Source organism: Chlorocebus sabaeus, chromosome 9 (assembly GCF_047675955.1).
Source record: "Chlorocebus sabaeus isolate Y175 chromosome 9, mChlSab1.0.hap1, whole genome shotgun sequence".
NCBI classification, from domain to species: Eukaryota; Metazoa; Chordata; class Mammalia; order Primates; family Cercopithecidae; genus Chlorocebus; species Chlorocebus sabaeus.
The window spans coordinates 122,175,665-122,202,676 of NC_132912.1; the positions used below are offsets into that span (position 1 = coordinate 122,175,665).

Below are 27,012 nucleotides of genomic sequence, written 5' to 3' on the forward strand. Positions count from 1 at the left end.
GTGTGAGAACAGTGTCGGGGTCCAGGCCCTGGCTGACCAGCTTCAGACCGTAAGCGGCTGCAGGGCTCAGCTTATCTCGCCGGAGCTAGGAAGTGTGACTGAAAAGGGAAACCCTGAGACGGCGACCACAAGCCAGTCACGGGAAGGCCTGGTGTCCAGACCGAGAACAGGAGCAGAAAAGAAGAACCAGTCTCTGGAGCTATTTTGGTAGATTTTTCCAGAGCTTTGTTAACCCTATTCTAGCTACTGTCAGGGCAGGAACAGAGCTGGTGGAGTTGATTCTGTGTCTGTGGCCTGGAAGGATGGCTGACTTCTCTTCCACGGCCCTGACACACGTGGCTGGCCACAGCCTGGACCAGAGAGCCCCTTTCTCCCTGGGGAGACCCAAAGTGTCCAGCATCTGAGGCTGTCCTGGCAGGCACTGGAGAAGGGTCCCACCTGGGCCCATCCACTCGGGGACTGCCCATGAAGCACCTGCACCCCAGTGAGCACCTTCCAGGCACCCCAGAAGGCTGGGGCCCTTCTTCGAGGCCTGGCAGTGCCTCAGCTGTGACAATGCTCAGCCAGACGCCAGCTCTGGAATCCCACTCCCATCCCATCTGCTGGCCTCCGGCTCCCCTCCACCCCGTCTTCTTCCAGAGATGGAATGTGGGAGATAATTCCTAGGAAAATGAAAGGATCAAGACACTGACTTTACTAATATCAATTTCAGAAAGAGAAAGAGGCAAAGAAAATATCCAATAAATGATACGAGAATATTTTCAAGAACTGGCTCAGGAAACGGGAAGCAGTTGGAGGAACAGCAGATGACTCGGCAGAGACCCAGAAAAATGAACCCAAGCCCCTGCACGGGTGAGGGGGGGGTGCCGACGAGAAGCGCGTCCAGACGGCAGGAGCTCGAGGGCATCGGGTAGCCCAGTGGAATTGATGAGGGTGGCAGAAAGAAGCCATCAGACCTCCAGGTCCTCCACCCCCCCCACCAACCCTGAGCAGACAGGTGGCTCCCTCCCCACCTTCAACAGAAGAGTCAAGTTTTCTTTTCTAAAGAAACAGACCCAGGGAGGCTCCAGAACAGAGGCACAGAGGATGGCAAGAATGAGATGCCGAACACAATAAAGGGATTCAGGGAAATTCCAAATATAGACCCCCTAGGAAACTTCTCCTGAAAGTTAATTAGAAATATGTTTAGTTTAGGAACATATTAGCCTTGTGGCCGCCCAGGAACAGACTAGAGGGCCCTTGTCTGGAGAAAACAAAAAAGCAGGAAAAACTCAATAGGAGGATCTGAAGATAAAGTCAAAATCTCCAAAAGCCAAAAAAAAAAAAATTTTAAAAATAGGAAGAATAAAACATGAAATTAAGGACTCAATGCATTGGTGAAAGGTCATCATTGGAAAAGAGACCAGAGACAATGGAAGGAAAAAAAGTTTCCAAAATGATAATAATAATAATAACAACATAAGACCATTTCCTGGAACTACAGATTCCCAGATTATAAGGCTCCACAAAGAATTCACACAATGAATGAACCCCACCTCTGCCTCCAAAGTCCCTAACTGAAGAGTTTTAGAATACTAGTGATGAAAAGATCCTGACCAGGTGGAGTGGCTCACACCTGTAATCCCAGCACTTTGGGAGGCTGAGGAGAGAGGATTTCTTTTTTTTTAATTAATTAATTAATTAGTTTTTTTTTTTGAGACGGAGTCTCACTCTGTCACCCAGGCTGGAGTACGGTGGTGCGATCTCGGCTCACTGCAAGCTCCACCTCCCGGGTTCACGCCATTCTCCTTCCTCAGCCTCCCGAGTAGCTGGGACTACAGGTGCCACCACCACACCCAGCTAATTTTTTGTATTTTTAGTAGAGACGGGGTTTCATCATGTTAGCCAGGATGGTCTCGATCTCCTGACCTCGTGATCTGCCCGCCTCGGCCTCCCAAAGTGCTGGGATTACAAACGTGAGCCACCGTGCCTGGCCAGAGAGAGGATTTCTTTTGAGATGAGCCTAAGCAACATGGTGAGACTGCTTAAACCCAGGAGGTCCAGGCTGCAAAGAGCCATGACCTCACTATATTCCAACCTGGGTGACAGAGTGAGACCCTGTCTCAAAAAGAAAAGAAAATTGCTGGACGTGGTAGTTCACACCTGTAATCCCAACACTTAGGAAGGCCAGGGCATGTGGATCACCTGAGGTCAGGAGTTTGAGATCAGCCTGACCAACATGGCGAAACCCCGTCTCTATTAAAAATACAAAATTAGCTGGGTGTGGTGGAGGGCGCCTGTAATCCCAGCTACTTGGGAGGCTGAGGCAGGAGAATCGCTTGAATCTGGAAGACAGAGGTTGCAGTGAGCCGAGGTCATACCATTGCACTCCAGCCTGGGCAACAAGAGCAAAACCCCATCAAAAAAAGAAAGAAAGAGAGAGGGAGAGAAAGAGAGAGGGAGGGAGGGAGGGAAGGGGAAAAAATAGAAAAGGAAAGAAAAGAAAATAGTCCTGTACTATCCCGGAGAGGGAAAAAAAGAAAAAAAAACAGAACAGTTTACATATAAATTTCTGATTCTCAATAAAAGTAGAAGACTAAGAGACGATGTCTGCAAACTTCTGTGTTTCACCCCAGAATTCTACGCTCTGTCAGATTATCAGTAAAGTAGGAGAGTAGGGGAAAAAATCACATTTCCACTCAACAAGGTCTTTACATATCTACCTGCCAGATCCCCTTCTCTGGAAGCTATTGCCGGCTGTGTTTTGGGCTCTTCTCTCGTGAGTCATTCTGGAGGGAAGAAGTCATTCTCGTGTGCTGTTCCCAAAATGAGGGAATGACTCAGGAGAGAAGAGGACTTGGATCCAGGAAATGGAATGCCTTCATCCTACAAAGAGGAAGGAAGTTCACCATGTGTCAGGCATGGGTCTAGACTCTCGGAGACAGTGGGGAAGAAGAGGCCCCCCACTCCCAGATCCCAGAAGACAAACCACACAGAAGACAGGCAAGTAAATGATATGGATACGCAAAGTTGGTGTTAAAACAACGGAGGCGAGAGTGGGATTTGTATCGACCCCTCAACTGCCTTAGTTGATGGAGAGAGAAAAATCCTCCCATAGTCTCCCTGCTGAAACAGATGTGATAAGTTTGACTGTGAAATCCAGTTAGGTTAAGTGCACAACAGAGGATTAAAAACAACTGGCCAGGCGCGGTGTCTCACGTCTGTAGTCCCAGCACTTCAAAAGGCCAAGGCGGGCGGATCATCTGAGGTCAGCAGTTTGAGACCAGCCTCGCCAACATGGTGAAACTCCGTCTCTACTAAAAATACAAAAATTAGCCAGACGTGGTGGCACACGTCTGTAATCCCAGCTACTCGGTAGGCTAAGGCGGAAGAATCACTTGAACCCAGGAGGCAGAGTGTTCGGTGAGCAGAGATCGCGCCACTGCACTCCAGCCTGGGCGACAAGAGCAAAACTCCGTCTCAAAAACAAAAACAAAAACAAGCAAAGAAGGAAATTCAGTTAGGCAACTTCTCCCAGTGCCTATGCTGCCCCACACTTTCTGTAGTAATTTAGAGCTTACTGCCTGGTTTTACTTCCTAGGCAGTGGCACTCACTAGGGAATGCCTGGAGTCAGAAATGTGGCTCTGAATTCTTTTTTTGTTGTTGTTGAGACAGGGTCTCATTTTGTCACCCAGGCAGGAGTTCAGTGGCACAATCATACCTCACTCCAGCCTTGACCTCCCCAGGCAACTACAGGCACAACCCATCATGTCTAGCTAATTTTTTTTTTTTTTTTTTTGGTATTTTTTTTGTAGAGATAAGGTCTCACCATGTTGCTCAGGCTGGTTTCGAACTTCTGGGCTCAAGTGATCTACCCACCTCGACCTCCCAAAGTGTTAGAATTACAGGCGTGAGCCACTGTGCCCAGCCTCGGGCGAGCTGCTGCTTAGCCACTCAGATCATATCCCTGCATCTTCAAATGGGAACAATGACTCACACTGGAGCCCAAACACTCCAGGCCAAACACCCCAGGTGTCACCGATGCCTCCACCCAATCTGCATTCTCAGGCAGTGACGGGAGGGTGGCATTCACTGCACCAAAGCAATTGCCGGGTGCATTCCAGGCTTAAGGACACAGACTTTCAAGAAGTCCTATGCTGGGCCGAGCGCAGTGGCTCACACCTGTAATCCTAGCTTTTTGGAAGGCCAAGACAGGCGGATCACTTGAGGTCAGAAGTTCGAGATCAGCCTGGCAAACATGGTGAAACCCTGTCTCTACTCAAAATACAAAAATTAGCCAAGCATGGTAGCACACGCTTATAATCCCAGCTACTAGGGAGGCTGAGGCAGGAGAATCGCTTGAACCCAGAAGGAGGAGCTGCAGTGAGCCAAGATCGCACCACTGTACTCCAGCCTGGGCAACAGAGTCAGATCCTGTCTCAAAAAAAGAAAAGAAGTCCTGTGCTGGATGTCAGGGGTACAGGCGTGGAAAGGGACTGCCCGTTCTGGAAGCTCTCTCTTTAGGATGTGGACAGGGCAGAGCAACCCAACACCAGACCTGCCTGACCTGAAAGGCTGGAAGCGGCACATCGAAAGTTTGACCCCTCCTTCCAACCACTCCACTGAAGTCCTGCAGGGGCTTTCCCAGTCCCGCTCACCTTGGCACCCAGGTCCCCAGGTGTGGCTTCCCTGTCAGCCTGAAGCACAGCACAGTGGCCTCCCCCTCAAACATGCCACTCATCCCTTGTGGTCTTCCCTCAGCTCTTCTCACCAGCCCTGCCTGCCCACACACTGTCCCTGCTCCCGGGAACGCCCTCCCGATCTCAATGCCAAGTCTCAGCTAAAAAGCCACTTCCCCTGGATCCCTCCCCGTTGCCCCCGTCTTGCTCCCACAACACAAGCGCTCCCCATCTCTATACTCATCGCACTTGCACAGGCTTGCTCCGCTCGAGGCACCCTTTCCCCGGAGCCACTCACCTGTCTGTCCCTGGGCTGCCTCCTGTTCAGTGCCAGGCACCAAGCAGGCACTTCACAAAGATTTGGGGAATTCAACTGAACGGAGGCACAGAGCAGCATGGTGGTGCAGAGAACAACGGGTGACTTCAGGGAGCTGGTTCAAGTCCTAGCTCTGCCATGGTGCGGGGACCTCACTTCCTTGTCTACACAGCAGGGGCGGACCGGCCCACCCACAGGCCCCTCCTACCTCTAACACTCAAAAGAATATGGCAGGGGAATAGACATCTGTTTGCTTGCTTGACTCTGAGCTAGGATTTTATGGTGAGGCGGGTCGCAGCAGTGGCAGAGTCTAGCATTTATCAATGGTGGTCCCCGGGCCCTGTCCTCGGTGCTGGGGACAAAGGACAAAGACGAGGCTCTTGTTCTGAAGGCCCTCAGCCTGAATCCTAGCATTCCAAAGCATCTCCCACCACCTGCTTCTCACTTTCCCCTGAGGCCCTTCTCCACCCAGGAGGCTCTGGCCAACGTCATCCAGAGGAGACCTTGAGGAGAGAAAAAGTCAGAAAGCCAAACCCAAGGGTCACGCCCAGCAATGGCTTTCTAGGTGGGCCTGGGAAATTCAAGTCAAAGAGAATCCATCTTAGAATCCTCCCTTGCCACCTCCGGAGAGGAGGGTGGCAGAGAAAAGGCCGTGCTGTGCCATCTGGGGGGATGTGTGTCTGCGCCCTGAAAGGCCTGTGAATAAACCCATGATGTACATTTTCCAAGCAGTTGTCTGCAAACGCCTCACAGCTCCTGGCCCATGGATTCCAGCTTTTGGAGACGAAGGCTCAAAAACTGGCAACTCACAAGCCGCATCTGCCCGTGGGTATGTTTTGTTTGGCAGGCAAGGTTTTAAATTTTTTAAAAATTAGTTCCAACATTTAAAAATCATCTGGTTTCACATTAAGGATCTAAATGTCCAGCTTCTTTAGAAAAACAGGCAGCACTAGGTGGAATATAAGAGATGCCTTGGGAAGAAAGGCCCCAGGGTCCCAAGGCAAGCAAAGATCTAGGAGATCGCCATCAGTAAGTTGGCGGAGACAGAACCTGAAGCAAGGGAAGCCCAGACAGCCACAGGCCCTAAACCACCAGCCGCAGCCTGTGCAGGCAGACAGAATGTCCTTAGCTGGCCCCAGTCCCCAACACTCCCTCCAGCCTCACACCAGGAGCCTCCTTCATTCACATGACTTACTGGCTCCTGCAGGCATTTAGCCAGCAGCCTCTTAGAAAGATGCAGGGCCAGGCCTCATAAACCCACCCAGGGCACAGGCCTCCTTCCCCATAATCTCATCTACCCTCCCTTATACCCAACCAGCTGACACTGGGAATGAAGGCAAAGAGGACGCATCTACCCAGGAGAACAGTCAGAGACTTTCTCCACAGGATGCTCACCAACTATGGGAAGCTCAGTACGACATATTGAATAATTGACAATCCCTCTGATGCACCTTGTGCTTTTATCATTACGCATCTACGTATCGTTTTACCATGTCCAAAAATGATAACATGTCAAAATCTGGGAGAAACATCCTCATAACTTATTCATGAAGAAAAAAATTCTATGCAATGAGGAACACTAAATGACATAAATTGTTATTTTTATTTTAAATATTGATCCATTTGAACAGCTCCATTTAAAAATGGGCTAACTCACCCTTTTAAAAAGATTAATATTTGATCAACACAAGGTACCTAATCTGAAGCTTAAATCTTCCCCCAAAACTAATATGAATTGGGGTTCTTTAGGCAACTTCGGAATCTATTGGAAGGGCAGTTGTAAGTTTGTAAGGAAAGGGAAAACAATTATCAAGAAAGTGATTACAGAGTGGAGGAAATACCTGTGTCTTATCTTGCATTCTCTTAAAATCTTCACATGCTAGCCAAAACAAAACATTTTCTTCACTGAATTCTTTTTTTAAAAATTCCTGTGGATACAAAGAAAAAGAGTCACACAGTATTCTACTTCTAAAAAAAAATAATAAAACAAATGGCATTTCCCTTCAAAGACTGATTTGGCAAAATTCAACAGAGGAGCATGGTCCAATTACCCGTTGAAAACTCTACTCTGAAAAGCAAATGAGTATGTTTAATATTAAAGCTATAATTTCATATGCATTTGACCTTAATGGTTTTGACTTTGTAAAGAAGAGTACAAATGAAGCAGGAATTTACTCATATTTCTAAGCTGACAATAAATTACCAAAAAGTAAATTAAAGTGGAAGATATATTGGTTCCTTCCAGAGAGTGTTTAAACAAAGTACATGCCTCTAAACTCAGGCTCTTTTTTTTTTTTTAAACAAAAGAAAAGAAAACACATTAAGCATGTGTAAAGATACCATGACACAAACTATTTTAAGTTGGAGGTATGTGTGTTTTCTTACGGCCGGTCTTGGGCAGTCCATGGCACCGCCAGCTACTCTGCTGTGCAGAGACCTCCTGAGTTGCAAACACTGCTCACAGTGGCCTGGTGACCAGGAACTAGAAGCCTAGTACCACATGCCACTCCCTCCCTGGGAGCCCCAACAGGGACCAACTGCATGAGGACTCATCCTATTCCTGACCCAAGACTTAAAGACAGAAGTGACCAGGACTCATTCTTGAAATACACATGCGGTCTTCCATCTGGCACTGGGGGCTTCTGCTGGTCAGAAAAGTTATTTCTAGATGGCATCAACAGTTCCCCATCCATCAGCCCTGCTCTCGGAGGTCCCTTGGCCAAGTTCGCATTGCCAGTCTCTCTCAGTCTGTCAACAATGCATTCTGAGAGTCCTCCAAGCATGAGAGAACAAGCCTCCACATCAGAGAGACCCAGAGCTGGGAATTCCTCATACAGACTCCACCAATGGGCATGGTACCTTCTCTCTCCTCCCACCCTGTACCCCTCCCACCTCACTACACAAAAACCAGAAACAGGCTGCCCATCTGTGACAGCGTTGCCAACACAGTCATGACAGATGAGAAAGGCTCACCCTCAAGCTGGGATTGACAGTACTAAACTCTTAAGCTGGCATAGAGAGCGCTAAGCTGATACACAATGCTGAACTGGCCTGTTTCTCCCCTGCGTGCATCAGAACTTCCGCACACACGGCATCCATCCCGATGAACAAAGAAAAAGACAAACCCTAAATCTTTTCACGCCTTCCGGGTCTTCCAGCAGATTCTCCAGGGATGCCGCCCATTTGGCTGTGCTCTTGAGGCTCTGGTGGCTGCTGCTGGAGCTACCATCGCTGTCGTGGATGTCTGCAAAGCAAAGTTCAGATTGCATATGTGGCCAAAATACGCTGTCATTTTAAGAAATCTGCATGCAATGGTCGGTACTGCCATCACCATCACGACTGACATAAACCAAGTTATGGCTCAGGCTCTGTTCTAGGTGCTTAACATGATGGACTCACTCTTGTCACACAACCCTGTAAGGCAGGTACTACTATTTCCTCCATTTTACAGATGGGGTAAACTGAGGCTCAGAGGGATGAAGGGACCTGCCATTTCCCACCAAATCCTTCCCCTACTCTGGTGTACACTGGCCAATTCGGAGGCAGCCCTCAAGTCGCCCTCAAACCCTCCTCCCAGAGACCTGTGATTCAACAGCAACTGCTTCCCCATGGCGCTTTGTGCACAGACTTATAATTATGATGCTCTGTTGTGACTATTTACATGACTGACTCTCACTAGTCTGAAGGTTCCTATATGTCCTCATCTTGTACCTCTAGCACCTGGCGTAGAGATTAAAAAACTCATTGCAGGATTGGACCCACATGATGGTGCAAAATGTCAGAGGGTTGCCAGAATACCCAGGCGTCAAGATAAATGTCATTTCAGGCAATAGCTTTGTTTGTTTGTTTGTTTTTGACAGAGTCTCACTCTGTCACCCAGTCTGGAGTGCAGTGGCACAATCTCGGCTCACTGCAACCTCTGCCTCCCAGATTCAAGCAATTCTCCTGCCTCAGCCTCTCGAATAGCTGGGATTATAGGCAATTAGCAACACACCCAGCTAATTTTTGTACTCTTAATAAAGACAGGGTTTCACCATGTTGGTCAGGCTGGTCTCGAACTCTTGACCTCAGGTGATCCGCCCACCTCAGCATCCCAAAGTGCTGGGATTACAGGCATAAGCCACCGCGCCCGGTTCCTCAGGCAATACTTTTTTAAAAAATCAAAATTTGTGCTAAAAAAATCCAGATGAACAAAATACCCAAATTTTCCAAATTTTAAATAAAGACAGGATCAATTATACTGATTTTTCCTTTTGCTTCAGGGTCCAATATGGCTCAGCATTACACTGTTATTTTTTCCTGACTTTATTTAAACTTCAGATATTTTGTTCATCACGGATGTTTTTGCATTCATTTTGATCTTTTAAAACACTGCATTAAATGTCATTTATAGGCTGGGTGCCCTGGTTCACACCTGTAATCCCAGCATTTTGGGAGGCCAAGGCAGGCAGATCACCAGAGGTCAGGAGTGAAACCTCATCTCTACTAAAAATACAAAAATTAGTTGGGTGTGGTGGCACGCGCCTGTAATCCCAGCTCCTTGGGAGGCTGAGGCAGGAGAAATGCTTGAACCCAGGAAGCGGAGGTTGCAGTGAGCCAAGATCACACCACTGCACTCCAGCCTGGGCGACAGAGCAAGATTCCATCTAAAAATAATGACAATAAATACATAAATAAATATCATTTATCCTGATGCCTGAGGTTTATGGCAACCCTCTTACATTTTGGTACACAGAGAAAATGGATGAAAACTCTTTGTATCTGCACATCTTCCACTGCACTCTCTGACTCAAGACACTGAGAAGTCTCCTGTGGGGGACGGGCAATCTCCAAATAACACACTTCAGCCACTTGCCTGCCTGTGGGAGGAGGGAACAATGAAAGCATGCTTCATTCTATGGCATGTGATCCCTTCCTGGAGTCAAGGAAGAACCATGGAATGTCACTTCAGATGGGGCCAGGTTCAAAACCCAGTTTCCTGGCCAGGCACGGTGGCTCACACCTGTAATCCCAGCATTTTAGGGGGCTGAGACGGGTGGATCACTTGAGGTCAGGAGTTCAAGACCAGCCTGGCCAACATGGTGAAACCCCGTCTCTACTAAAAATACAAACATTAGCCAGGTGTGGTGGTGGGTGCCTATAGTCCCAGCTCCTTGGGAGGCTGAGGCAGGGGAATCACTTGAACCTGGGAGGCAGAGGTTGCACTGAGCCAAGGTCGTGCCACTGCACTCCAGCCTGGGCGACAAGAGCGAAACTCCAACTCAAACGAAACGAAACAAAACAAAAACAGTTTCCCCGATTCAAAACTATAGGATCTTGGGCAAAATTCTTGTGTATATTTGAAAATCATCCCCCATCTCTTGGGTTATCATAAGGATTCAAAAATGGAAGCACATTAGGTACCTAGCAGCACACCTGGGACACAGTAGACGCTCAACAAATGTGAGTTCCTTTCTCCCCATCCCTAAAATAACCATCTATCAAGCAAACTACTTCCATAACTAACACTTTTTCCCCACTGACTTTTCTTTAAACTAGAGACATATTTCTATTAAAAGAAAAGTTCGAAACTAGGAGAAAATAAACTTTTAATTAAGAAATCAGCAAGGCCAGGCGTGGTGGCTCACTCCTATAATTCCAGCACTTTCGGAGGCCGAGGCAGGCAGATCACAAGGTCAAGAGATCGAGGCCATCATGGCCAAAATGGTGAAACCCTGTCTCTACTAAAAATACAAAAATTAGCCAGGCATGGTGGTGGATGCCTGTAATCCCAGGTACTTGGGATGCTAAGGCAGGAGAAACGCTTGAACCCGGGAGGCGGAGGTTGCGGTGAGCTGAGATCGCGCCACTGCACTCCAGCCTGGTGACAGAGCAAGACTCTGTCTAAATCAATCAATCAATCAATCAATCAATCAATCAATCAGCAAAGCAAATCACTTCTACATATTTTTTTTTTAAATAAAGTCTCCTAAATATTAATTGCTGCAAACAGCTAGGGGGCCACACAGCTAAAAATGGTTTTGGAGAAAATCTGTATCAGAGCACACTGGACTTACTTAATAGTGACAGCTCCTGTGATCTCTGATGTTCTATGGGGGGTCAAAATACACGTTGATTTCTTGATCCCCTGGGACTCCGAATCCAAGCACTTGGGGAAACTACCAGGATTTTAGACATTCACCAGATGACATGAGCTAAATTAGAACCAGGCTGGCTGGGCACAGTGGTTCACGCCTATAATCCAAACACCTTGGGAGGCTGAGACAGGAGGATGGCTTGATCTCAGGAGTTCAAGACCAGCCTGAGCAACATAGTGGGACCCCATCTCTATAAAATATTTAAAAACTAGGCTGGGCACGGTGGTTCACACCTATAACCCCAGCACTTCAGGAGGCCCAGGTGGGCAGATCGCTCGAGCTCAGGTGTTCGAGACCAGCCTGGGCAACATAGTGAAATCCTGTGTGTACAAAAAATACAAAACTTAGCTGGGCATAGTGGCATGCTCCTTTAGTCCCAGCTATTGGACAGACTGAGGCAGGAGGATAGCTTGAGCCCAGGAGTTCAAGGCTGCAGTGATCCATGATTGGGCCACTGTACTTCAGCCTGGATGACAGACCCTGTCTTAATCAATCAATCAATCATCAATAAAGCAGAAACCCAGAAACCCGGCAGGGACCATGCTTCAATGCTCATTGGCAATAGAGTACATAAGAGAATTATTTGGGGCAAATCCTTTCCTCTAACCATGAAGCAAACTCACTTAAACACATCACCAAATGGAGCTGATGCTTTTCTAAAGTGACCCTCCAGTTCGTGGATATTAAATTAGTTCCCTGTTCTCTTCGTAAATGCCGCAGTGGCAAGCTCCTGAACACTGAGTTTCTTTCCAACAAAGTATAAATCCAATTAAAAGATCATTATTACAAGAAATTTCTGCAGCAGGGTTCATTCTGCCAAGCATTCCACTAATTTACTCTTCTGCTCTTTGCCCAGAGAATACAGTTTGACAATTTACTCCATTTCCCCAGCAGATCTTCTCTTAAGTAAATAAATCTAGAGACACAAGTTCACTGTTCCAGGAACAATCTAGGCAGCTGCAAATTTCTCTTGCCATGGCAGAACCACTTTGGCCATAAGTTTTCAACCTTGGTCTGAAAGGATTCCAAAACTCTGGACACTCTTTTCCATAATAAACCAGACCATGTTTGGGTTTTCACTGTCACACCGTCTTGCAAATAAATACACACAGTAGATTACCATTTAGCCAACAGAGTGTCTGAGAGTTAAGAGAGTTGACCTCACTGTTAGACAATCGCCAACCCCCACCCTTTATTTCATACTCTAATCATTTTTGCATATTAGGTTTATGTGTCTGTTTTCATTTGAACAAAAAGTTTTACAACTCAAAGCACACTAATGTGGTCCAGCCCCACCTCCCCCATCACCTCATTTTATAGACTGGGAAGCAAAAATCCAGAAGATAAAATGACCTAACCAAGGTGATGCAGCTAATGAATCACGGGATGGACCCAATATGGGGACCTATGTGGGACATCAGCTGTCCTCACCAGGGCCATGTCTGCAGAATCCCAGGGCTCCTGGGAACACAGTTAGAAAACCGATGGGCCCTTCCATTCCACTGTCACCTGGGCTAACATCTCCCTTATATCACATGTCATGAAATACATTTACAATGGACACTATTACAGAAGAGCATGGAATTTTCAGGGGCGGGTCAGAAAGTACACCGAGATGGAGCTGCTCTTTATAGCCATGGGTATTGGTTTTCTGGCTTTGGTGCTCTAGATAAAGAGTAATTCCTTCTTGCTTTTGCCCACCTTCTGTCCCCATAAGTGGCATAGAAGATCCTTCTATCTGAGATACCCACTCTCTATCTGTCATAAGTTTTTATTTTCTCCAGAAAGGTTGGTTTGAATTTTTCTAAGACTTCCTGATTGTCTTTCGAGTTGAAGGCTTTTGGCTATTGCACCCCACCCTTCTAAAATCCATCTTGACTGATATCGGTATAGACAGAGCTTGATGAGACAGCATTTGCAAACTCCACTCACCGAGTGGCATCTCTCTTTTCCAAGTCGCTATCCCCAGCCTCCAATATGACTGAGCAGACAGGGATAGCCCTTAGGCCGAGGGCACTTCCGCAACTCAGGGTCCCCTGCTCAGGGGACACACTAAGTAATGAATTCCTAAGCCATCTCAGCTCACTTTAAAAGGTACGACCTGCCAGCGGGGTGGCTCATGCCTGTAATACCAGCACTTTGGGAGGCCAAGGCAGGCTGATTGCTGGAGCTCAGGAGTTCAAGACCAGCCTGGGCAACATGGCAAACTCCCGTCTCCACAAAAAATACAAAAATTAGGCCAGGCATGGCGACTCACACCAGCACTTTGGGAGGATGAGGTGGGCAGATCACGAAGTCAGGAGTTCAAGACCAGCCTGGCCAACATGGTGAAACCCTATCTCTACTAAAGATACAAAAAATTAGCCTGGTGTGGTGGTGCGCACCTGTAATCCCAGCTACTCGGGAGGCTGAGGCAGAAGAATTGCTTGAACCCAGGAGGTGGAGGTTGCAGTGAGCCGAGATGGCGCCATTGCACTGCAGCCTGGGTGACAGGGCAAGACTCCGTCTCAAACAAAATAAAACAAAAACAAACAAAAATAATCCACAAAAATTAGCTGGGCATCGTGGTGTGGGCCTGTAGTCCTAGCTATTCAGGAGGCTGAGGTGGAAGGATTGCTCGAGCCCAGGAAGCAGAAACTACAGTGAGCCGATATTGCGTCACTACACTCCAGCCTGGGTGGCAGAGCCAGACGCTGTCTCAATAAAACAAAAAAACAAACAAAATCAAAAAAAAAGAAAAGAGGCCCAGTGCAGTGGCTCATGCCTATAATCCCAGCACTTTGGGAGGCTGAGGCTGACAGACCACAAGGTCAGGAGTTCAAGACCTGCCTGGCCAACATGGAACACAAAAATTAGTTGGGCGTGGTGGCACGCACCGGTAATCCTAGCTACTCAGGAGGCTGAGGCAGGAGAATTGCTTGAACCCGGGAGGCAGAGGCTGCAGTGAGCTGAGATTGCACCACTGAACTCCAGCCTGGGTGACAGAGAGAGACTCTGTCTCAGGGAAAAAAAAAAAAAGAAAAAAATGTTACAACCAAGGGGGAAGGGGAAGCAGGTTAAAGTAAATAAGTAAATACATACATACATGCATACATACATATATACATACATACATACATAAATGTTACAACCAGTCTAGTAATATTAGAAGAAATAAATACTCTTTCTCAATAGCAAAACAGGTTTACTTCTGAACTTAAGAATAAAGCAAAACCAAGATTTCCCAGGTGCCCAACTTCTGGTACCTGGATCCACAAAGTTCCAATATTCTTCTATCCCTTTTCATTGATAAAAGCTTCCGATTCAGACAGATTACACAAGAAAGCAGGACTGATATGAATAGGTGGAAAAAATGTCAAGCATGTTCTCCAGCAGTTTTACGATCTCTCCAGCTAGGGAAGGCCTGCCTGTGATATTTGTTTGTTTCAATTTTATCATGATGTTTGATTTTTGTTGTCATTGTTTACTTCAGCTGTAAAACATTTTTGCAATAAAAGTTTTTGGTGTTTTGTTTTGTTTTCTTAGCTTCTAGGCTCTTTAAATCATTTTAGATCTTCAAATTTTTTGCATGCAAAATGCATATTTTTCAGCAAATTTATTTTCAGACTAATCTGTCATTAGCTAATAATAATGGTTAATACTTCAAATGGGCCAGGCATGGTGGCTCACACCTGTAATCCCAGCACTTTGGGAGGCTGAGGTGGGTGGATCACTTGAGGCCAGGCATTCAAGACCAGCCTGGGCAATATGGCAAAACTATGTCTCTACAAAAAATACAAAAATTAGCCAGGTGTGGTGGTGCACTCCTGTAATCCCCAGCTACACGGGAGGCTAAGACCGGAGAATCACCTGAACCTGGAAGGCAGAGGTTGCAGTGAGCTGAGATTACACCACTGCACTCCAACCTGGGCAACAGAACAAGAATTTGTCTTTAAAAAAAAAAAAAAAAAAAAAATGGCTAGGCGCCATGGCTCATGCCTGTAATCCCAACACTTTGGGAGGCCGAGGCGGGCGGATCATGAGGTCAGGAGTTCAAGACCAGCCTGGCCAACACGGTGAAACCCCACCTCTACTAAAAATATAAAATTAGCCAGGTGTGGTGGTGGGTGCCTATAGTCCCAGCTACTTGGGAGGCTGAGGCGGAAGAATAGCTTGAACCCAGGAGGCAGAGGTTGCAGTGAGCCGAGATTGTGCCACTACACTCCAGCCTAGATGACAGAGTGAGACTGTCTCAAAAAAAAGGTTGGCGCAGTGGCTTATGCCTGTAATCCCAGCACTTTGAGAGGCCGGGCGGATCACGAGGTCAAGAGATCGAGACCATCCTGGCCAACATGAGGAAACCCCATCTATACTAAAAATACAAAAAATTAGCCAGGTGTGGTGGTGCACACTTGTAGTTCCAGCTACTTGGGAGGCTGAAGCAGGAGGATTGCATGAACGCGGGAGGTGGAGGTTGTAGTGAGCCGAGATCATGCCACTGCACTCCAGCCTGGTGACAGAGCAAGACTCTGTCTCAAAAAAATAAAAAGAAAAAAGAAAAACTTGCAAATGATTTACAACATGCTGGGTACTGTTCCAGGCTTTTACCTGAATTAAATAATTCAGTTCTCACAATAACCTACTGATGTGGTTAGTATTATTTCCACTTTGCAAATGAAGAAACTGAGGCACAGTAACTCACAAGGGTCCCAACTAGAAAATGGGAAATCATGGTCCAAACCCAGGTACTCCTGCTCCAGAGTACATGCTCTTTACCAAAGGCTCTACTGCCATTTTTAGTTTTTGTATCTGCTGATCTTTGTACTCAAAGAGACCAGAACACAACAGCCTTTGAGAGACCAAGAACAATCACACTTTGGGGAAAAAACAGAAAACTGGGTGAGTCCAATCCATGCAGGAAAAAAAAAGTCACATAAGACCAGGTGGAATCATCTAGCACACAAACACAATGTATATCCGTTTTCCATTTATGCTTATGCTGCCCTATGTGGCTTCTGGCGTCAGTAAAAGCCATTATTTCAAGGATGGGTGAAGCATCACAGTGCAGATGGCTGGGGCTGGTTGCTTGGAGCTTATTTTATGATGCATTATTTATAGATGCTATGATGTCATATCTGACAGAGACCTTCTCCAGACATTAATTCCTTGGAAATCCATACTCAAAAGGCATCTGTAACACTCATCAGAGATGAATGCTCACAGCATGGACTTCTGCTGTTAATCTGCAGGAAGGTCTGTGTAATTATCCTGCATAGACAATTTCTCCAAGTCAAATAATATTTTAGTAATATCTCACTATCCAGTTTCCTCAACAGCAGTCAACTTACATCCTCAGAAGTTTTGTCCTAAGTACTCCCTCAAACTCACAGGCTATTAAACATTCAAGTCCAGGAAAAGGCAGAGATACTAACCCTAAATTCCAAAGTGGTTTGGTACAACTCACATGCACAGGCGTGCACCTTTAAAATACTCTACTTTGTAATGAAGTTTCAAAGAAAGTACACACCCCACAAAACTTATTTAAAACCTCTTGTCACCTATGCCACATCAAGTGTATTACATTTTTTAAAATCCTCCCAATTTAGAATCAGAGAGTCATTTTGTTACAACTGGTGATCTGTGTAAGGCTCCCGAGAAACTGGGTCATGGAAACATCGTATCTAAATATTACTTAAGTGTTTATCGGCTCCAGTATCTAGCTGCTGAGAATAACTACCCCGCCTGCATGCAATTCCCCTGCTGGGGAGATTTGATTGAACCGCAGTTAGCAGGAAATAACATCAAAAGTGAAAAAAGTTTTTCAATAATCATAGTAATAGCCAGCATCCAAGTCAGGAGAAGGAAAGCAGGTGACGGAGGGTTGGCTCCACTCAGAAAGGGCATCGTGGCGTTTTCACACCAGGGCACGGGCCTCACAGAAAGCCGAGTGTTCCTTCTGGCCCTTCCCAAGTCACCTGTGCACCTCTGTGTCCTCACAGCACATTCTTCCCAGCCCCTGCCCCACCCAGGGCGAAGGTGACTGCCGACATGGAAAGGGGTGGGGGCCATTCCTTACGTTCCATGCTCTGGGGTCCACCTGAGAAGTTCCACGCAGACCAACAATCCACTGCCTTCCCAGAGACGCCTTGTGTGAGAAAGGCAGAGACTGGAGGGCTCCCCAGCACCCTTGGGTCCGAAGAAAAAACAAGCCTCAACATCCTCTTTTAAGTGGACTAAACAACAGATGGCCACTGGTTTCCAGTTTCTACCAGAGGGAAGGAAATAAGAATGCCGAACTGTTATTTGTAGCCTCCCTAGACTCTCCACTTTCTAGGCAAAGGCCAGAAAAAAGAAAACGGCCCAGCAGCCCTAGCCTGAAAACAAAGACCCTGTCATCGATTTTCTCCACTTCCAGAGGCCCCTGTGTGTCCTCTGGGGCCTGACATTTCTGCGTAAAACTGCCCTCACTCTCCTACTCTGCTCAATCTGTCCTGCACCCTCCCTGGAGGCAAAGTAAATGACTTTTTCCTCCAAGGTCAGTCAGGTGGATGGTGCATTTCTTGAAAGCAAGGGCTGCGTCTTCCTCAGGGTCAGCATGATGTCTGGTACTCAAGTATATATTTTACAGTGATAAATATTTGCTAAGGAATGAGCAAAGTCAGGCACCAGGCTAAGGGTAGAGGACACAGAAAGGAGGATGGATAGCTATTAAAAATAGTTGAGGCCGGGCGTGGTGGCTCACGCCTGTAAACTCAGCACTTTGGGAGGCCGAGGGGGGCAGATCACCTGAGGTCAGGAGTTTGAGACCAGCCTGACCAGTGTGGAGAAACCTAAAAATACAAAATTAGCTGGCGTGGTGGTGCATGCCTGTAATCCCAGTTATTCAGGAGGCTCAGGCAGGAGAATGGCTTGAACCCAGGAGGTAGAAGTTGCAGTGAGCTGAAATCATGTCATTGCACTCCAGCCTGGGCAAGGAGAGTAAAACTCCATCTCAAAAAAAACCAAAAAAAACCAAAAAAAAACAACAAGTAGACATTTACTGAGCACTTACAAGTCTCATCGAAACTTTCCAACAATCCTTGGAAGTTGGTTTCCTCATGGGCCCCATTTTATACATCAGGAAACTGAGACACAGAGAGATAAAAAATTTGCTACAAAGAAGCAAGCAAGGAAGTGGATGAGCTGGGATTCAACCCCAGGTTGTCTGGCGGGAGAGAAAAACACAGAGAAAGATGCCAGAAATGAAAGGTGGGGCCCATTTTCTCATGGAACTTAAAATGAATTGAGGAGAGGAGGCCAGAAGTTCCCAGGTGGTCGCCTGCCCACAGTGCCACAGGGTGGTCGGAAGTCTTCTTCACTAGTCCACGAATAAACAAGAAGGAAGACAAGTGAGCTGTGCTGATAGAGTAAGGACAGTCTTGGGTTGCTTGTTTTGTTTTTGCTTTGAAGAAGATCACAGTTCAGGACATACAAAAGGGAGTGTGGTGTAATAGTCTTCTTCACACCTCTGTCCCCCAGGTGCCCAGTGTCTCTCCCCAGGAGCAACAACCTCTAGAAGATTCTAGAGGATCTAGATTCCTCTAGATTCTAGAGGATCAGGACAGCTCTTTACCTGAGATTATATCTTTCCTACTATTGGGGGTGTTAAAATGTCCTTTTCTATGTGAAATGATAAAGGTGTTTGATGATTGCTTTGTTTGTTTCTAACGTCCTGACTAGAGAAAAGAAGGATGGGAGGAAAGAAGGGAGGGAGGGAGGAAGGGACAGAGGCAGGGAAGGAAAGGAGAGAGGGATGGAGGAAGGGAGGAAAGTTGTCAGCTCCACATTCATTCTCTAAATATATTTTAGCAAAGTCGCTAAATGGTTGTTGTGTTTAGGTGGCTGTGGACTTGGGTCCAAGACTTGAGGTCTCTGCCCCTTCTGCAATGGGTGGCTCCGGACAAGTCCCTGCCCCTTAGTGGCCTCTGCAGCCCTCCAGGGAGAAATGAAATGGTTCCCTCCTGCTCAGACAAGCTGCTCTGTCAAGTGCCAAGGATGGGAGGCAGCGAGGCCTAGAAGGGTGGGTCTGCTGGAGCAGGGAGACCCAGGCTTTGGGACAGGACAAAGGACACCTGGGGGAGCAAAGGCACAGAGCAGGTATTGTCCAGTCCCTCCAGGGGTAGACTAGAGAGCAAGAAAAATGGGGCTGGGAAGGACTCAGTCAGATAAGTGGCCCCCCACTCGGCAGTGGGGCAGCGAGGTGGACCTGCGGGTGCTTAGCAGGGCTCTAAACAGATGGGAACTTGCTTGGAAGGGAAATTTTGTCCCCACAAGTATGCAAGGGACTGTCTCACTCCAGCGGATGCCGCCTGACAGCTCTTATCAAGGGGCCACTGCTTCTGCCTGCCAGGGCCTCCTCCGCTCCTGCTGCCACCCCCGGGCTGCTGCAGCAAAGAGCTATCTGGGGGAAGCAGAAGAAACTTGGGGGCATAAATTTAGTGCAGTTTAAGCAGCAGGTTCCCAGAGCCCAGCGTCCGGGGACTCACTCAACCCAGGAAGGGAAGTGACTCACTTCACCCAGGAAGCCCTAGGAAATGGCCATGCCAGGCAGCTACATTTTGTAACCATGAAGAAAGGCGGCATCACATCAAATACAAATCAGCCAATGCAGATAAAACACAGTGAGCACCTCACACCCAGCAGGCTATGGGCTGCAGTAGGTGGTGACCAGAGCAGGTCCCAGAGGCTCAGCTGGCTCATGGGCTTGACCATACCTGTAGAAAACAACACCCCTCAGCCGGCACCTCTTTCCCCGCAGGCCTGGGCCAGTGATGTTCTGCAGAGAAAGTTGCCCCAGCTGCCAAGGCTACCCTGCAGCCGGGTTGTTAAAACAAAGACATTAAACTGCTATGCAAACTGTCATCTTTAAATAAAACAAGCCCAGCCATAAACTTAAAACTGTTCCCAAGGGTTTAATGGGATCCTGCATGACAGGCCCGAGGGGAAGGCCGATGCCTGCCTGGCAGGGTGGGAATTCCCCTGAGAGGTCACCCCTGGGTGCAGCTGCAGGGGTAGGGAGTCGGGTGGCTTCAGCTTGGCATCTCAGATGGGCATCTTTCAGTTACCAACAATGCAAGGTTGATAACTGGGCAGGGTGAGTGGACAGAACGCTGTTGGGGGACCCTCACATTTCACTGGCCTGAGAATTCCCTGGGGTGCTTATCAAAGATGCACCTAACCCTCCCACCTCCCTACCGTCCCCAAGATTGAACCAGTGGGTCTGGGCGAGGCCTGAGAAGCTGGATTTTATCCAGGCCCTCCTGAACCCACAGAACGGGTGGAACACACTTTGAGAAACCTCAGGAAGAAGAATAAGGAAATCCCACTCTGAACCTTGGAAGGAGGGGTTAGGAACTCCAAATCCTCCGCAGAAAGACAGTGTCTCCAGTGAGATTTTGCTGAAAGGTAGGAAAAGTGTAAAATAGAAAGTGCTGGGGGAGGCAGGACCACAACCAGGTCCAAATCAGGGGTCCTGCAGGAGCACCTCCGGCTTTTGTGGAGCCTGAAGTTTATACAATTTGAGAATCCTCCTTAAGAAAAATATTTCAAAATTACAAAAAAAAAAAAAAAATCAGTACATGGTCCCAAAAATCACTTGGCTGTCTTCTCAGTACCTCCGCCCCCAGGCCCAAACGACCCCTTTCTCACTAGGCTTCTTCTTTGCCCACGGCTTGGTGGTGATGACCAGTCAGGTAAGAACTTCTGTTATTTTCCATAATGGGGAAAGACCCTAGACCTACAATTCCAAAGAAAATCAGGCTATTGGAGTCGAGGCATCCAGTACCAATCCACGATGTTTAGTAGCCAATCTTCCTTCCTTCCTTCCTTCCTTCCTTCCTTCCTTCCTTCCTTCCTTCCTTCCTTCCTTCCTTCCTTTTCTTTGAGTCTCACTCTGTCACCTGGGGTGAAGTGCAGTGGCACGATCTAAGCTGACCACGGCCTTAACCTCCCAGGCTCAAGCCATCCTCTCATCTCAGCCATCTAAGGAGCTGGGACTATAGGCACGCACCACCATGCCTGGCTAATTTTTTTATTTTTTATTTTTGTAGAGATGGGGTTTTGCCACGTTTCCCAGGCTTATCTGGAACTCCTGAGCTCAAGCAATTCTCCTGCTTCAGCCTCCCAAAGTACTGGGATCATAGGTGTGAGCCACTGCGCTCGGCCTGAGACTACCTTTTTATCTGTGATGTAACCACATTTCATGAGGCTTAAAATTTGTTGCCCTGAAACAATTTATTCCCTAAAACTGCATTCAGCCTTTTTGGGGTGCAACATGGTTACATGCAAAATCACCCCAAATCCATGTATCTCCCAGGATACAATGGTTGTATTTGTCAGTCTTCAACCCAAAAGTAATCTAAAGTAATAAGTAACGTGTACAGGGCTATTCATAGCAGCTCTATTTATAACAGACAAAAGGGAGAAAAACTAATAATTATTACACATTTATTGAGTGCCACACATTGTATTAGGGGCTTCATATGGTTTTGAGTATTTAACCCCATAATCCCATGAAACCCACTTTGCAGATGGAGAAAGTGATTCAGAGGTGTGCTGGACATCAGCTCTCCTGAGTCAAAATGAAGCCTTCATTTTTAGCTTTGTTGATTTTCATGATGTAAATATCCCATCATAACTACTTTCAAGCTACCTAAGGTTTAGCAACCAGTTCCCAAACTTTTTGAATATTTAGTAACTGGCTCTTGCAATCCAGTTTGAGCCAGTTCCAGCACATCATTGAAACGGAGGCACAGAAAGATTAGGTAATTTGCCCAGTGTTGCTGAATGACAGAGTCAAGGTTAGAACCAAAAGTTTAATTCAAGTCCAGGCTCTGAGCAGCACTCCACAGGCCTGTGCCAACCACAGAGAATAGTTAACATTAACACCCACAAGGGAATTCTTTGACTCACATGCAACACAAAAAGGTTTACATGACCACTAACGCTAATGGAGCACTTAGTACGTGCCCGACAACAATGTAAGATCATTACAACAACCCTACGAAATTCTACATATTAAATACAATAATTTGCAAAACTTGATGGATGGAGACAGGTTCCAATTAAGTGCTTAAAAAGGCGAGTAGCTACTGTTATTCCCATTTTGCAGACCCTTATTCTGCAGAGAGGTCCCACGGCTGGTGAATATGGCGAAGGTGAGATTCGGATCTAGCCAGTCTGGTCCTAGTCTCTAAACCACAATGTCCCTCATAAAATATCAGGTAGCAGAAAGGAAATGCACCAACGTGTTCCGACTCTGAGCGCCAAGCAGAAGTGAATCTTGGCGTGGGAAGCCCGGCAAAGCCTCTGAACTCCAGAGTCAGGAGAACCTGGGTTTGAAAGCCTCCCCATCACCTGCTGGGTGTGACTGGGGCAAGTTACCTAACAGCGCCTGGCTTCCGTTCACTTCTCGCGCACCAGGTTGTCCTAGGGGTGAAGGGAGAGTTCACCCAACGCGGTGGACAAAGCCCTTGGCGCACCCGAAGGCCTGTACAGGTCGTAGCTATTGTGATCAGCCAAAGGGTAGAAGGACCAGAATTAAGGGCATGGCTCCACCTTCACCGTGGGGTCTTTGTCCTATCAAGTTGCCCCAGACCGTGGCTCAGGCTGGCCTAGAGTGACAGCCAAGGCGAATCCTTCGTCACGTCAGAACTTCGCTGGCACGGACCGCAGAGGTGCCCTTCTCCATCCTGGGGTTCCGCCACCCTCGCGACCGCACCTTTTGGCTCCTTGCGGCAGAAGTGAAGGCCCTCGGCGCCCCAGGCCCAGGCGCCCAGTCGGATGCTCGGGTCCAGCCGTGCTCCCCCGGGCGCTCGGCACCCTTCCACCCACGCCCGCAGCGGAGGCGGAGAGGGCCACTGAGGGAGAAGCCCGCGCGCCGTTCTGCTTTCAGAATCTGGAGCCCCATGTCACTTCCAAAGTTTGGGGAATTTGGGCGCTCCTTTTTCTCCCAGACCATCACTAAAAAGAAAACTGCGGCTGTTCCTCTTTCAGCCAAACTTCCTCCCCGGGGCGCCCGGAGGAGCTCTGCGCTCCCGTCGCAGCTGGGACAGCGAAGGTGCGGGACCCAGCGGGGAGAAGTGGTGCGGTCGGCCCGGGCTCCAGTCTAGGAGGTACCGCCGAGCCGCGCCCGAGCACAGGAGGGAGGGCAGGAGGCCGGGCGGGCGAAGCGGCGCCCCGACCCCCAGCCCGCGGGCCCCTGGAGCCGCTTACCTGACGGTGGCCGCTTCCTGCTCAGCCGGCTCACGGCGCGGTTGAACATCGCCGCGGGCGCCCGGGGAGGAAGCAGGAGCAACCCGGCGGCGCGGCGGCTGAGCCGGAGGAAGGCGAGGAGGAGGAGGAGGGCGAGGAGGAGGAGGAGGGCAAGGAGGAGGAGCGGGCTCAGCACCGCCCCGGAGCGCTAGGTCCCCGCCCGCCGCCCTCCTCCTAGCCAGGCGCCGCGTGGCGCGCTCCGTGCGCCCTGCCCGCCCCCGCCGGTGGGGACTAGCGGTTCCGCTCCGGGGTGCCCGGGCGGGGCAGGGCAGCCCCGGGTGACCCCCGATCGCCGGGAGTCTGTCCTGCGCCTGGGATGGGGTGCACTGGCCCAGAGGGAGCCCGCGTCGCCGGGAACTTAGTAGCCCAGCAGAGGCAGTTAGCGCGTCCCGGGATCCCTGGCCCTCGCCTGAGAAGCCGTTCGGCCGGCCCCGCCCAGCTTCAAGCTCCTGCGCCCATCGCGGTCTCCCGCCTTCTCTGCAGCCCCGGAGAAACGGGCACGGCGTCGCGGGCGCACCGCGCTTCGGGGCTCTCAGCGAGCCTTCGCGGGTGGCAGGCGGGGTCCCCTCCTGGGTCACAGGCCGGGAAGCCGAGGCCTCGCTGTTCTGCAGAGTTCAGGCGCGACCCAGCCCGTGGCCTTTGCCTCCTCGTCACCAGGATCCCCGCCTGCCGGGGCCTGGCTGCTCCCCGACTTCGTGGGCGCTGCCCCTTCCCGCCCCGCGAATGCGTGTGGGGCGTCCCCAAGGCCGGTGCGCCGAGCTAGCCGAGCCGCCGCGGGTGGGCGCCCTCTCCCCTGGCTGTGCCGCGCGGGCGCCAGGACTCGGGGAGACCTGAGAGAATTCCGCAGGAACACCCCGCTTCCAGCGCCGGGCGGTGCTCTGTCCGGCATACCGCGCTCTCGGGACACTTCTTGAACTTTGGGGACACGTGGGCACAGCCTCTGGCAGGGCCTTCAGGCTCCACGACCGGGACCACTCAGGCCCCCACGGCGTCACCTGCTGGGCGCTGCGCGCTCCACGGTCTCCTATTATTTCATTTCTTCTACGGAGCAGCCCCAGCGGGGATGTCATTAGCCCCCATTTTCTTGAACATTTGGTTTGCAAGAAATTGTCTTTCTGGCGAGTTTTATTTTTCTCCTTGTGTATCTGGCTTTGTCTCTAAATTGGTCTTTATTTTTAGCTGTACTAATTGCTATTTTTCTAAACTGTTCCCCAGTCGCCCTCCCCCCCACCCCCCGTCCTTTTGCAGTTTTTTTCACTACTTGGCACTTTCTTTTGTATCTTCTATTCTGAGCTTCCAGTTCTGCTCACTTTCCCTCTCCGTCTACCCACCCCACAGCCCCAGTTGCACCCCAAGTGTGTCCGGTGGCTGCTTCTTGTTTTGCTCTCCGCTATTCCCCCTTAAAAGTCGTTTTCCTCAGGGCATTTCCAAGCACTCTCCCACTTCTGCCACAAGAGGATTTCCAGGCTCCTGAAGCGAACGCGGTGACCAAGAACAGGGTTAGACGCAGCGGGGGGCGTTCTGCTTTTAAAACTGCTGTTGTTGGCCTGCTCCGGGCCCAGACAAACTTCCATCTCATTGTAATGGGATCAAGCTGTGATACTTAACTATAGGCAAGAGTTTCACCTTTCGTAAGAGCAGGATTTTAAATGCTGGCAGAGTCCTGGATCCAAGTGAGGTCACTGCATTCTTGTAACAATAACAAGGGAATTGGTGCAACGCACCCACCCAGAAAACTTCCCCGAGACGAAATTACAAGTAATCCTAACACAGGAAATAAGCACACTGGCACACAGGGGTAAAAGTTAGGCACAGCAGCTCAATGTTATGCTAGTCGCCAAGTCTACCCTAGCGTGTCCTGAAAAACACTAGTGTGGCTTAAGACATGCTATGAATCCCTCCTGAGCTGAGAACCCCAGGCATCTCTTAAATAAAGGGAAAATATAGCAGCCTTAAATCACTTTTACTGTCCTGTTAGCACATCAGACAGTAAGTACAAAAATTAAGATGCATAGTTAGGGCCGGACGCTGTGGCTGACATCTGTAATCCCAGCACTTTGGGAGGTGGAGGTAGGCGGATTGCCTGAGGTCAGGAGTTCAAGACCAGCCTGGCTAACATGGTGAAGCCCCATCTCTACTAAAAATACAAAAATTAGCCAGGCCTGGTGGCAGGCACCTGTAATCCCAGCTACTTAGGAGGCTGAGGCAGAAGAATCACTTGAGCCCGGGAGGAGGAGGTTGCAGTAAGCCAAGATCTGGAGGAGGAAGTTGCAGTGAGCCGAGATCTCACCACTGCACTCCAGCCTGGGTGATAGAGCAAGACTCTGTCTACAAAAAAAGGGGAAAAAGGCCGGGCGCCGTGGCTCATGCCTGTAATCCTAGCACTTTGGGAGGCCAAGGCAGGCCGATCACCTGAGGTCAGGAGTTCAAGACCAGCCTGACCAACATGGTGAAACCTCATCTCTACTAAAAACACAAAATTAGCTAGGCGTAGTAGCAGGTGTCCATAATCCCAGCTACTCGGGAGGCTGAGGCAGGAGAATTGCTTGAACCCAGGAGGCAGAGGTTGCAGTGAACTGAGCTCGAGCCATTGCACTCCAGCCTGGGCGACTGAGCAACACTCCATCTCAAAAAAAAAAAAAAAAAAAAAAAAAATGCATGGTTAACGTTTAATGTACACAGTTTAAAATTTTTGCCTGGGACATTGAAAGATTGTCCTCATGAAATTGCTGTAAATAACTGTTTTAAGTTTCTAAAGGTTCAAAAGCCAGTTTTCAAAGTGCACTGTGCAAAAAAAAACACGTATAAAAATATAAAGCCTCCTAACTCCTAAAACTTGCCAAACACGCACATACACACACACACAGGCACACACACACGATTAAGTTCCAACCATGATTTGCATTAGATTGAAGGTGCTCACCATCCAAATGGCATTTTTCCTGTAAGTCCAGCATGCACTTTCTGAAGTTTTTTTTTTTTTTTTTTTTTTTTTGTAGACACAAGGGTCTCACTACGTTGTCCAGGCTGATTTCTGACTTCTGGGCTCTCAAGTGATCTTCCCTCCTTAGCCTCCTAAGTCAAGCCTTCACAAACAAACTGTGGTAGCCAGTGTGCGGAAGAAGAGGATGAGCAGTTTAGCCCCTTTCTGCCCCTGCTGGTCTCACTTTTGGTTCAAGGGCGTTCACATCGGGCAAGAAGCAAGAGACCCGGATGTCTTCTGGTAACACAGGATTTCAGAGGGATTACTGGCTTTGGAGTTCAATATGTTCATTCTACCCAGAAACTAAAAAATTGGTATGCTGTGAGGCCAGGCGCGGTGGCTCAAGCCTGTAATCCCAGCACTTTGGGAGGCCGAGACGGGCGGATCACGAGGTCAGGAGATCGAGACCATCCTGGCTAACACGGTGAAACCCCGTCTCTACTAAAAAAATACAAAAACCTAGCCGGGCGAGGTGGCGGGCGCCTGTAGTCCCAGCTACTCAGGAGGCTGAGGCAGGAGAATGGCGTGAACCCGGGAGGCGGAGCTTGCAGTGAGCTGAGATCCGGCCACTGCACTCCAGTCTGGGTGACAAAGCAAGACTCTGTCTCAAAAAAAAAAAAAAAAAAAAAAAAAAAAAAAAAAAAAAT

The 27,012-nt window shown here is 48.7% G+C and overlaps 1 protein-coding gene across 2 annotated transcripts in view; it reads right to left on the bottom strand.

Annotated features, from left to right (window-relative positions):
• RGS10 (regulator of G protein signaling 10) overlaps positions 1-23,492 on the bottom strand; it is a 42,165-nt gene extending 18,673 nt beyond the window's left edge. The window contains exons 1-3 of one of the 2 annotated variants that reach the window (XM_007964250.3): positions 23,344-23,492; positions 8,101-8,219; positions 6,817-6,903 (exon numbers count right to left, since the gene is read on the bottom strand). In XM_007964250.3, the coding sequence (XP_007962441.2) occupies positions 6,817-6,903; positions 8,101-8,219; positions 23,344-23,392 (255 nt within the window). In that variant the 5' untranslated portion in view covers positions 23,393-23,492. Of the gene's footprint in view, positions 1-6,816; positions 6,904-8,100; positions 8,220-17,167; positions 17,292-23,343 lie in introns of those variants that run through there. The other variant, XM_007964249.3, reaches the window with a different exon arrangement.
• Between the last annotated feature and the right edge of the window lie 3,520 nt (positions 23,493-27,012).